Source organism: Thalia democratica, chromosome 1 (genome assembly GCF_965202585.1).
Source record: "Thalia democratica chromosome 1, ktThaDemo2.hap1.1, whole genome shotgun sequence".
Classification (NCBI taxonomy): domain Eukaryota; kingdom Metazoa; phylum Chordata; class Thaliacea; order Salpida; family Salpidae; genus Thalia; species Thalia democratica.
The window spans coordinates 39194959-39207836 of record NC_139165.1 but is presented as its reverse complement, the minus strand read 5'-3'; the positions used below and the strand labels follow the sequence as shown (position 1 = coordinate 39207836).

General features: G+C 24.2%; 1 protein-coding gene across 1 annotated transcript; it reads left to right on the top strand.

Moving 5' to 3' along the window:
• The first annotated feature begins 4416 nt into the window (after positions 1 to 4416).
• On the top strand, positions 4417 to 12394 carry LOC145843610 (COX assembly mitochondrial protein 2 homolog). The gene is made up of 4 exons (XM_082950954.1): positions 4417 to 4526; positions 6572 to 6643; positions 9897 to 10078; positions 12064 to 12394. Exons 1-3 carry the CDS (start codon positions 4446 to 4448, stop codon positions 10074 to 10076), a joined length of 333 nt encoding a protein of 110 aa, XP_082807080.1. The 5' UTR covers positions 4417 to 4445; the 3' UTR covers positions 10077 to 10078; positions 12064 to 12394.
• Positions 12395 to 12878: the final 484 nt, after the last annotated feature.

The window sequence follows — 12878 nt, the reverse complement described above, 5'->3', positions numbered from 1 at the left end:
ACAAATAGAGAGATCTCAACTACTGGAGGAGAAATGATTAATTTATTTTTTCAAGAATTTATTTTACAAACTAAGTTTTGGTCAAAGACCTCGTCAGTGCTTAAATAAATCTAAAAAAAATATGTTATAGTTATGAAAAATAGCATTTAAGCAATCAAATTAAAATAAAACCAAATTTTTTCTCAAAATTTTTACTTAAAAAACTAAACAAATTAAATTTTAATATTAAGACTAAGTTAAAAATGCATAATAAATTAGCTTTTTTTTTTGTTTTTGAAATAAAAAGACTCTTATGTATTTTTATTAAGTTAAAACTAAGTAAATTGAAACTATTTTGCAATTTATATCAACCCTATTAAAAATTACAGGTTTGCATTCATCGTAGTCGCACTAATTTTTTTTTTAAATTTCGACAAAAACAGTTAATCAAATTTTATGTGTTTTTTTTTAATCAAGTTCTTAAATGAAGTCTTGTACCAACGTTTCTTCAACTTTTTTTTATGTTTTATTCTTATATGAAGGGCAATTATTAAAGTTAACCCAATGAAAAACATTTATTTAGTTTAGTGGAAAATAACTAGATACTTTAAACACTAATCTTTTTAAATATATGCAATTGTACCAAATTAATGAAATTGTTTTACTATAAAAGCTACAAATAGGTATTAACCTATAGATGATAAAGAGTAAAGACAGCTAATTACTGCTAATTTACATAACTTGTAATCAAAAAATTTTTACCCTTAAATAATGGAACTTACTTTAGGAGTAAATTTTCACCCCAGGATAAGAATCGCTGCTTTAAACTATTCGAATTTATTTTGCAAAAAAATTTGTAAAAAATAAATTTTAAGAAAAAAAAAAGTTTAAAAAATATATAAAAGTTTTTGTCATGGACAGGGTATCTGTGGTGTACGATTCGATAACCGAAAGGTTCTTCGTGCACCAGGTCCTTGGACCAAATATTTTGAGTGTTTTTTATTATATAATAAACTATAGGTAGATTAGTAGATACGTAAATTGTTTTCAAACAAAACTCAAAACAAACCTAGGTACTTTCCCAGTAATGCAAATAAAAAATTTCTCAAAGTTATGAAACAATTTATGAATAACAAGTTTGTGCAAGATTTCATAAAATCACATGGTATTGTTAATTTAAATCAGGGTTTTCCAAGCTTGTTTTCAAAAGGCTCCCTTTTTTTACGGTATAAAATTTAAAGAAATTAAAAATGCTCAAGATTAGGCCCCTCAAACAAGATTGCTCAAAAAATTACCATTAAAACTATTTAAAATCTTTTTTGATAATTTTGCTGTTCATCATCAACTTCAGTTTATCTATTGTAAGATTGAAATTATGACCTCATGGCCCCCTGTGGCCCCTTTACTGCTCATGACCCACTTTAAGAAACCCAAATTTTAATTTTTGATTTATTTTTATGCAATTAATTTTCTGAATTGTCTTAACATATTTCACTAATGGTTATAGATTAATGAATTAATGATTTGATAATTGGAGATTTAGTGTTATTGTTTTGTCTCCGTTAACAATGTGACTAAAGATAGGTTTATTAGTTTTTATTTTACTTAACTTAATTCTTATATCAGTTCATGAGTTAGATGAATAGAGTTTTTTAGTTTTTTACAGAGGTATAAAACTATATTTAAGGGCATAGGGGGGTAAACACTTATTTCACAATTTGATCTTATTTTATATAGCTTTTACTAAGCTATAAGATGCTTTTTACAGATTTAAAAAATTCAAAACAATTTTTGAGTTATTACCAGTCAAAGTCAGAGGCAACAATAGGTTCCATATGGAAGGTGCAAACTAAAACGGCAAAAATAGACTATTTCACTTTAAATCTAACTTCTCCTCCTTTTTTTGAGATAACTACCTCAAAATTTCAGGAAGTGTTCCTTGATATAATTATAAAATTCTGTATGAAAGAAGTTAAAAGTTGAAATTTAGAAATTTAAAAAATTGAAAAATAAAAGTTTTATACAGAACATAAACTAAAAATAAAACAGTTTTTTTTTGTTTTTTTGTAATAAAATTTCAACTTTCGTTTTTTTTATAATTTTGTTCTGATAGAATTTTCTAAATATTGCAAGTAACATTTCCTGAAAATTTGAGGTAGTTATCTCAAAAACAAAGGAGAAAATAAATTTTTAGTTGCTGATTTTAGATTTATTTGCTGTTTTAGTTTGCGCCTCCTGTAAGGAACCTATTGCCTCTGAATTTGACCAGCTATATAAAAAAAACATAACAAGACTGGATATGTATGTATATATTTTTTTATTTGAAAGGTTTTACTGTGCACAATAAAATAAATAGTATGTCTATTACTGTGCACAAGAAAATGCTTATAAATACAGCAACCTTTGAGCTTTCACCTAAAAAATTTTTCAATTTGGCAAATACCACAAAACCACCCTGTGCAAAGTATAGCTGATTTAAAGTAGTTTTTACAGAGGCTATTTTAGATTTTCTTAAAAACACTCCAATGCAAACTGTATGGGAACCAAAAAAATCAACTTTTGAGATCTAAGCTAAATTTTTACATACATGCGGCAATTATCACAAAAACACGTTGTGCACAATTTGAAAAAAAATTTGAGAAAGTTTTTTAGAGCCATTTTCTGATGTTAAAAAAAAAACAAAAATAAAAGAAAACTTACAAAAAGTGATAAGGATTACATAAAATCAAGAAGCACCTCCATAAAACTTTCTTTAAGTTCTCTTAAGTTATGCACAATGTATTTTTGTTATAATTGTGCACATGTCAAAAACATCAGCTCAAAACTTTAAGGTCAAATTGTTTTGGTCCCATACTGTTTGCAATGTAGTAGTTTTGAGAAAATCTAAAATAGCCTTTATAAAAACTATTTTAAATCAGCTAACATATTGCACAGGGTGGTTTTGTGATATTTGCTAAGCATGAAAAAAATTAGCTGAAAACTCAAAGTTTGTAGTATTTATAAGCACTCTAGTGCACAATGCACACTATTTTTAAAATGTTATTGGTTAGGACATAAAATTTACTGAGGTTTTTTAATGAACTCATACTGTTTTAGCTACCCCATCAGACTAGTTTTTGGTCAAACAGGCTAGTTTTTTGTCTTAAAAAGTGGATATCCTGTATGAAAAGTTTAAAACTATTCAACAAATGTTTTTTATGATTCACATTAAAAGTGTTTTTTTTTGTTAACCTTTGTTGGGTTTTGATCTTGCAACTTTCAATTCAAGGTACTTTCAAATCATTAAACCATTTCGTTTTAAGATTAAATTTTTTAAAGCTGATAGCTTGGTTTAATATAATAAAAACAACTTAGCTAGTCTTCAAGTAATATATTATCAGGAATTCGAAACAAAATAATATTTGTTTAGTTGTAGGAAATCAATTTATTATATGCAGTTCATAAGCATTTTTACATTTTGCTGAACATTTAACTTTTAATTTTCAGTTGATTTTGAATAATTATCATATCTTTGTTAAAAAACACATCAAAGAAAAACTTCTTGTGTTTAAATACTTAATTTACAATGAAAAATCTGTAACAGTAACAAGTATAAATCTTAACACCCTGATGTAATATAAACATTTTATTTAATTCACAGTTTAAAAATTTTAAAGATAAAATAAAGCAAACACAGAAGGTATTAAGTAGCCTTATTGTAAATTTAACCTTGTGCCCATTTATGATATTGTTTACTTTATTAACTACAAATCTGTTTGTTTTAATAATTACTTAACTATTTTGGATATAAACTAATGTATATTTTAACCTCCTTATTTATTTATTATTTTATTAAATAGTAATAGAAAACTGTTAAAATTAGTTTTAGAATAAAAAGTTTTAACAATTGTTCTCATTAGTTGATGTAATAGATATTATTATACAGGCCATTATAATATCCCAGCAGTCAGCAACCTTTTCAACTCAGCCAATTTTCTCAAAAAAGTTAATTGTGGGTCACATTATTTATAATAATTGTTGAGGGCCACAGTTATTTTAAAATAATCGTAGTATTCAATAGAAAATAACTTTTTTAAACCAAAAAGATTAAATCAGCACTAGTAAAGTGTATTCATTTACACACCTAGTAGTAAGTTTTTGCTACAATTTTTTATTTTTTTTTAACAAAAATAAAATTAGTTAAAAAGTATTTTGTGGTTGGAGATTTTGGCTTTGAAGGCTGCAATTTGCTGATCCCTGTTAAAACTAATAAAATAAAAAGTGATTATATTTACTTCAAATTTTTATAAACTAGGACTGATTAATTATATTTATTTTATGTTAAAATGGTTAAAAAGCCATGGCAACAAAAGTTCAAAGGGCAAAAAATATATACCTTTTGTTTTATTACTAAATGTAATATTGAAAAATGTTTCCTATTCAACTATAAACTTATGCAGAAGTAATATAATTAATAAATATTTAAAATGCCCTGGCAGCCCAAGTTCAAAAGGCACACACCAAAATGCACTGCCATCGCCCAACAGTTAGAAGACTGCCTCAACAGTGTGAGCTATTGTTTTGTATTAAATGTCATTATAAAGTTCATTGTAAATTTTGTTTAAAATACCACTGTTGTTTATTTATTTATTGTTAAAAATTTTATAAACTGTTTTATCTTTGTTTAGATTATTTTTTATATAAAAAAAAGTTTTTTCAGTTTACCCTATGCAATCATTAGAACCTAGAGCCTTAATAACAATTGTTTTTGCACTAACAATTTTTAGGCATAATGTAAAAAAATTGATGTACTTTTATTTTATCAATTTTATCATTTAGAAAAACTTATTATTTTCTTTATTACAAAATAAGATAATATTTAACAAAAAAAGTTTATTTACTATTGATAAAAGATACATACAAACTCTTTCCGAGTAAAAAAAAGTGTTAGTTTTAAATCAAACTTTATTATACATATTTATGTATATTTATATATAGTTATATTTTATCACTTAGTTCAGTATGCCAATTAAACTATAAGGATTTTCATACAAAATTCAAAAAATAAATAAAGTAACAGCCAATCGAACTTATTTTTACTTAATGATGAATAATGATTAAACTAGTAAATAAGGCGATAGGTAATGATTAAAATTTTCAATTATTTCTTCTAATTTTTGTTATTAAAATTTAGTTATTATTTATGTTTAAAAAATTTAAGATATTTTATTACATGTAAATGATTAAAGCTTGAGAAGTAAAAAAATACAAATGGACAGCTTGAAATATAAAAGCTAAAAGTGACTCAACTAATAAGAATATATCACCTCCTACATTTGTAGCAATTTTTCTAAACAACAAGTTTTTAGGCTCTTGTCTGTTTAAGTAAAAAAAGTATATCTAAAGAAATTTTTGACCATAAATTTTTTTTATAATTTTTTTTGATATACTTTTTTTACATTGCTCAAACAAAAGTTATAAAAGCTGCTAGCAATATTTTCTGAAAACTTGAGATAAATTAGTAAATTGTATAAAGATATATATTTTTAGTAGTATGTTTTATCCTGAAAAAACTGGCCATAAAATAATTTTTCTTTATTTGTATATAAAGCTTTCTTCATTCACATGAGTTAAAAAAAAACTGATAATTAATCATTTTTTTTTGTGACAGTTAAAAGTATGTTTTAAGATATATTTTAAGCTCTGAAATGAGGATCCTTTTTTTAAGCAAATGTGGTCTTAATTTTAACAAAGTTCTCACAAGTTGCTACAAATAAAAATATTTCACTTTGAAAACAACTTGAAAAATTTTTTGATCTCTATGTTTTGTAAATTTTATAGATTTTAAAGAATTATGTGAAATACTTTAAACCTTTACATAAAAGTGTTTTCACATAAGCTATGGAGAAAAATTTAAAAAAACTACAATTTTTTTTTTTGCAAACCAAGATACATTTATCTGTTAAGTTCATCTATCATAAATGAAACTTATTCATTAAAGAAAGAAAACATTTTTTTAATTTTTTAAGTTTTGTTATTTAAGTAAAATAGTTTGCATTTTGACACCAATTTGAATAATGATTTTAATCAAGTGTAAAAAAGTGACAGATATTTTTAATAACCCATGCAGTTAATAAAAAAATAATATACTTTTTCATTAAACTTAAATGTACCACTTTATAAACAAGATATTATCTAAAAAATTTCTGTTACTCAATTGTATGTTTTTATAAACATAATGATAAAAATAGTGTGATTTATTTTAACTCTTTTGTTGTGTTTCAAAATAAAGCTTTTTTCAATATTTAACTATGTACAAGTAAAAATGGTAAAACTAATTAAAAAAACATCTAACCTTGAACAATGTTCCTTAAAATCCTTTTTAAAAAAGCTTGTAAATATACGGGTTAATGTAAGTAAAAAACAAATAAACTTAAACCTATTTATAATCTTTTTTATTTCTGTAAAATATTCAATGAATCATAATAAAAAGTATAACTTTCCTTTAAACTTCATTGAAGTCTTCTTTATTTTTTCCTTAATATTAATAAAGCATAAATATCAGAACTTAGTCCAAGGAGACCATATTTTAGTTAAAAAAAACTTTTAACAGAATGACTACAGAAAATATTTTGGACAATGCAAACCAATCCAGTATAAAATGAATGAATGCTTTGATGCTGAAGTTAGTTAGAAATATTTAATATTAACTAATTTTCTAATGGTGGTAATATTATAGATAGTGTTTTTTTTTTGTATCACAAAAACAAAACTCACATGAATTCTATTTTATGTTAAAAAATAAACATGTTTTAAATATCCTTGCTTTTCTGGTTCTTTGCTTATCCAGCTGGTTTAAGTCAAGTAGTATTTTTGATTAAATCAGCCAAAATTCCTTATTTTTTAAACTTAAAATCTTGTATAGAAAACTGTGTTCTTATTATATACCCAATATTTTGTTTCGCTTCTTTTTTGTCTGTTTTAATTGATTGTTACTTTAAAATAGTTTGAAATGAATTAAATTTGCAGAATATTTAGTGTGTGTTTCATTGTATGTATTGCATAATATAAAAGAAAAATATAATTATTAAATCATCATTTTCTTTTTATCGCGCCATAATTACAATAAAAAAGCTAATAACTTCAAATATTTTAATATTTTATTTTGAAAACAACGTTTCAACTAAAAAAAGAGATTCTCACTTAACAGCAAAATATGGTAAACATGTAAAAAGACATGACTAAAATATATAAAAGTTTCCCAACATGACTGGAGAAGCAAGGATGCACTTGTTTCTTAAGCAATAACTAAAGGAAAGCTAAATAGTATCTGTTTTTTTTCTTATTTATAAACTATCTAATTGTAAAAGTCAAAACTTCAAATAAATTTTGTAAAAAGCTGTGCCCCTTTAAACTTGAACATTGATTATACTAGGTTTTGTGTTAATCAAATGTTAAGTGAGCATTCTAGTATGTACAAAATTTTTGATACCAGCAATCTACTGCACTCAGTTTTTCAAAATTTTTTAAGTATAAAACAAAAGAATATATAAAAGTTGAAATATTCATAATAGAAAATTTTTCAAATTGAAGAGCAATAAAACATAAGTTATATTCCAATGCTCTGAAAACAATAATTGGTAGTGCGACTAAATAGTTAAGTAACTTGACCCAAATACTTTGTAAAAAAGAAGATTACATTTTTACTCATGATATTTTGAATTTTATATTTTCTTAATAAAATGTTTAGTAAAAAAAATCTTAAATCTTCATTATTTGCAGGGTTTCCAAAAAACCTGGCATCCTGGAAAACCCTAGAATTTCACAATATAGACTAAAAATTTTTTTAAACCCCTTGTAATTTGAAAAATCTTTAATAAAAACTGGAATTTTGATAAAAATCATCAAAAACCTAAAATTTTGCACTAAATCACTAAAAAACCTGGAATTTTAAGCAACTTTTATATTTTAAGAAAATTTTGATTTAGTACAAAAAATCTATAGTATAGATTAAAAAAAATTGACAGTAGATGTTATCAATAAATTTTATTAAAAGAAAAAATTCAAGAAGGTTTAAGATCTCTATTAAATGTTGTTATATATATTTATATATATATATATATATATAATATTTTATGCAGTTTTTAAACTTGAACGTAATTTAAAAAAAACTTGAGAAAATTTGACAAAAATATTAGGCAACCCTGTAATTAAAAGTCTGAAGTTATTATTAGATTAACAAACACATTGTAGGTTTTAGTTTGTATTACATATTTTTCACATTGTAGCAACTTAAATATGTTTAAGTTCTAATTTGTTTGTTATTAAACTATTCAAAGTACCTTACATGTTTTATTCACGTTTTATTAAAGATACTAATAGTAATACAATATTGATAGCTGGATGAAATTGTTAAATCAACTTATATAGTATTTTTCTGTATGATCATGAAATGTGTATGTGGATACTAGGGTGCTTATAAATACAGCGACTTTGAGTTTTCAGCAAGAAGTTTTATTACACTTCATAAATACCACAAATACACTCTGTGCAAGATTTAAGATGATTTGAAGAAACTTTTACTTTTGCAGAACTCGATATTCTTAAAACCACCTCAATGCAAACTGAATAGCGCCCAAAAAAATTAACTTAGAATTCTTAGTTAGATTTTTTTTACATGTGGCCAATTATCACAAAAACACATTGTGCACAATTTTCAACGATTTAAAGAAATTTTATGAAGGCAATTCTTGATTTTATGTAACTTTATTACTTTTTGTAAGTTTTCATGAATTTTTAGTTTTTTTTTTAATCAAGAAGTGCCACCATATAACTTTCTTAAGTTGTGCACACTATGTTTTTTTGTGATAGTTTACCACGTGTAAAAAAATTCTAGCTAAAACTTTAAGATTGAATTTTTTGGGTCCCATACAGTTTGCATTTGGGTGGTTTTAAGAATTACAAATAATGCCAAGGTGAAAGTGTTTTTAAATCATTTCAAATGACGCACAAAGTGTTTTTGTGGTATTTGCTAAGTGAAAATAGTTTTCTAGCAGAAAACTCAAAGGTTGTTGTATTTATAAGCACCCTAGTGGATATAATATAAAAAATCAATTTGATCTAAAAAGGTGACTAATTTGGACTTTTCTCTTATACACCAAGTGTTGGCAGCCTTTTATAAAGCCTAAGGAAAGTTTTTTTAGAATATTTTGCTTGGGCTATATTTTAAAGAAAAAATTCTTAGAAGGCCACAGTTGTATAAAAATAGTCAAACTAACTATTATAAAAATACTATTATAAGTCATAAATGAGGTAAACTAAACAATAGAGCATTAGTGAAAGGAATACAATAAGAGCCTAACTATAAAAGTTATACCAATATTTTTTTCTTTTTCTATTAAAAAAAGTTAAAAAACGTTTTCCCACTTCACACTTTTTTAAACATTTTTAATGAATGAAATATATTTTTTAGACTTAATATAAAAATACTTCTTGTCATGTGCTAAAAATAATAGTAGTATATAGTTTATTAGAATTCTTAGCTAAAGAGCTCTGAAGATTAAATATTTTTATTTTTTTGAAATCTATATTTTTTACTTTAAAGAGTTGTAAGCTTGGCTGAGTAATAACAACATTGAGTTTCCATCTAAGAATCACTACCAATTTATTATTAATCTAGTTTGTGTAAGCTTTCCAAAACATCTTTTAACATGTTTTGTCTTGATTATTTTAGGTTTTTTATACTACATATCCTGTATTTATTGCTTTAAATATTTATGCAATTAAGTTAAAAAAATATTATACATATTTCTCATCAACAGTCATGCCCAATACTCCTTGTTGATTTATCATGCTAAATTGTTTTGCTTATAATTGCTGTGATAAATCAGTCGTACATGCATTGCATAAGCTTTATGATAATTTTTTTTTCAACACAGAGAGAGCAGAAGAGGAAGGAAGCTCACAACAGGTCGGAGGAGAGGTCGAAGAGAGTGCAGCTGCAGCAGAGGCAGTACAGGGAGTTCCTGAAGAAGAAGAAGATGGAAGAGGAGAGCAAACAGAAGATGGAGCAGCAAAAACCACAACAAACACAAGAAGAAAATAAACCTGCGACTTGAAGGTAGTGCTTGTATATTTTTGTTATAAAGCAACTAGTTTTTTATTCAACTTGACCTTTTGAAGGGGATGTGTGGTCTAGTTTTATTTTAACAGTTCTTGTTTTTATGTATTATTATAAAAAGCTATGTATTATTATAAAATTTTAATAAGTATACTGGAGAGGTTTACTTCTGATCTTTTCAAATTGAATTAAATTTTCAAGTTTTCACCACATTTGATAGTTCTTTTGTTTAAAAGTAAAGGTTAAATTTGAAGTATTTTTCGACAAAGTTTTTTTTTAACTCCTTGACATTCACGTAACTTTGCTTGATACAATTTTATACATGTTTGCAAATAATGCATGTCTGTAATTAAAGGTTTTTTTTAAATACTTTTTTGTTTTAAAACCAGTATTTAAACTAAGTTGTAATATTTACTTGATTTTGTTAAAATATGTGTTCAGAGACTGAATTCATGAGATAGTTTATTTTTTACGTTTGATATCTGATTTTAATTTGTTATAGTGTTTTACACTATTTTAAACTTCTATTTATAAATTCAGGAAGTAAATAAGATAAATTTTATTTTCTAAGTTATCTATTTTAAGAAGTTTTTAAAAGTATTAAAATTCTATACTATGCTTTTAAGTATGATAAATATATTAGAGTTTTTATTTTAGTATTTTCTAAGGCTCTTATATCTTTAGATTCTTTGCTTTTTGTTACCATTTTAATAATAAATGCCCTTTGCATACTACCTACTTATATTAAATATTTTATCAATAGTTGTTTGAAATTGAAAGTAACCTGTTTTAAAATTTTCATTAAATATCAGGGTACTGAAAAATATAAATTAAAGATTAAAAATACCACGTTGACGCCTTATAAATATTTTATGTTTCGATTTTAATTTAAATATTTTTATAAGCAATACAAATTTTCTAAATGTTATGAGTAGTAAGTAACTTGATGTTTTACTTTTAAATTCATTCGAATCAAATGTGCTTTCGAAATGCGTATTGAGTTTTTGATACTTGTAAAGAACGTTTTAAATATTTGACATGTGTTTTAATCATCTTAAACCTTGTTTTTATTTTCTGTAATTTTCTGACCAACAATTTCATATCAAAAGAAATTTAATCTTATAGTTTTTAGAGCTTTAAAAACTAAAATGCAATGAAAAAAATAAAACATCTTGATAAGCTTTTATGGTTTTTAGGACTTTTAAGGCTGTCAATAATTGTATGATTAATATAGTTTTTATGTAGTATTCATTGGAGTTATTTTTCATAACATAAACATGATTAAAATAAATATTCCTCAATTTACTGGAATGTAAAAATTTTTTTTGCCACCAAAACCTGGTAGTGAATAAGATATTTAGTTTGCACTATTACTATTATGTAGAAAACCTTATAATTTTTTTACTTTAACTAAAATTTTTTTTTACTGTACCTATTGGAATTGAATTTGCTAAAATATGTTTGCAAAAAAAGTAAATTTGTGTTACATTGTTGACCTTTTAGACACAATAAAAGATGTTAATCAGTTGACCTGTGAACAGCTACAATATTTTGTTCATTAGCATATATGCGCACATAATACTTATTTATTTGAAAAACTTATTTATAGAGCATAGAGCGTTTTGTTAAATCACACTTGTGGTTACTAAGTTTAAAGTTTATACACACATAATATAAATGTTTTCTTGTTTGTAGTTCACATTTAAAAAATTTTATAACTACGTACTAGTTACAAATATCAAGTAAGCTGTAGCTTGAAATATTGAAGTTTTGAACTAGCCGATGTTTAATCATTAGTTTTTTGAAAACAATTAATAAATTTGAATGAACTTAGTTGTAAATGGTGTAATTTAATTTTTTTTCTTTTAATTAGAACGGGTGTAAGCAAACTAATTGAAAATTTATTTCATGTTTGTCATAACGTTTTATGCCTACTTTAAGTATTAGTTTAGTGTTTCTATTTCTGTAATGTTCAATTTTTTCAGGTTTTCTACAGACAATTGAGCCGCTATGGAAAATTTTAATTAATTTACTGTTCATGTTTTAATTATTTTGAAGATTTTTGTAATTGAAGTTTGAAGTATGTTACAATAAAATTGCTAATGTTTATTAGTTAATTAATAAACAAGTTACACGTTTAAACTTTTCAACTGTACTAAAAAAAAATTAATGAAAACATTTTTATATTTAAAAATAGTCTAGTTAATTAAGTTTTAAAAGAGCAATTTCCTTTTAAATTAAGATTTTAACAAATCTGGTGAATCTCTAGCGTACTTTTTCTTTAAAATATTTATTTAAAAAATGTTTTATTTTAAGTTCAGAATACTTTAGTTTAATAAATTTTAATTATTTTGATGATTTTTAATTTAATTATTAAACCATTTTCTGTCTGAATATATTTTTAATAAGTATATTTTTCAATTATAGCGACTATTTAGGTGTTATCTATTTATTTTAACAATAAAATCTTAAACATAAAGTTTTTAGAGTTAGAGAAAATATAGTTTTGTTTATCTAACTTATGAAGTTTACAAATTTTTACAGTTTTTATTAAGTAACAAACTAAATTAAAATAAAATAGCTTGTCTCACAGCACACGAAATTCAAGGTCAGGCTCTGCAGCCTTTTGTGTTTTCTTTAAAGTACAGCTTTGGTATAAAGCTAAAAATGTGGTTTTAACTTACAGTCTGTGTTTTCTAAACTTTTAAGGTTTACAACAAATAGTTATTAAAAGTATTGAATATAATATTTTTAGTTGATATTTAATAGTAATTTAATTTAGATTTTATACCACCTCGTC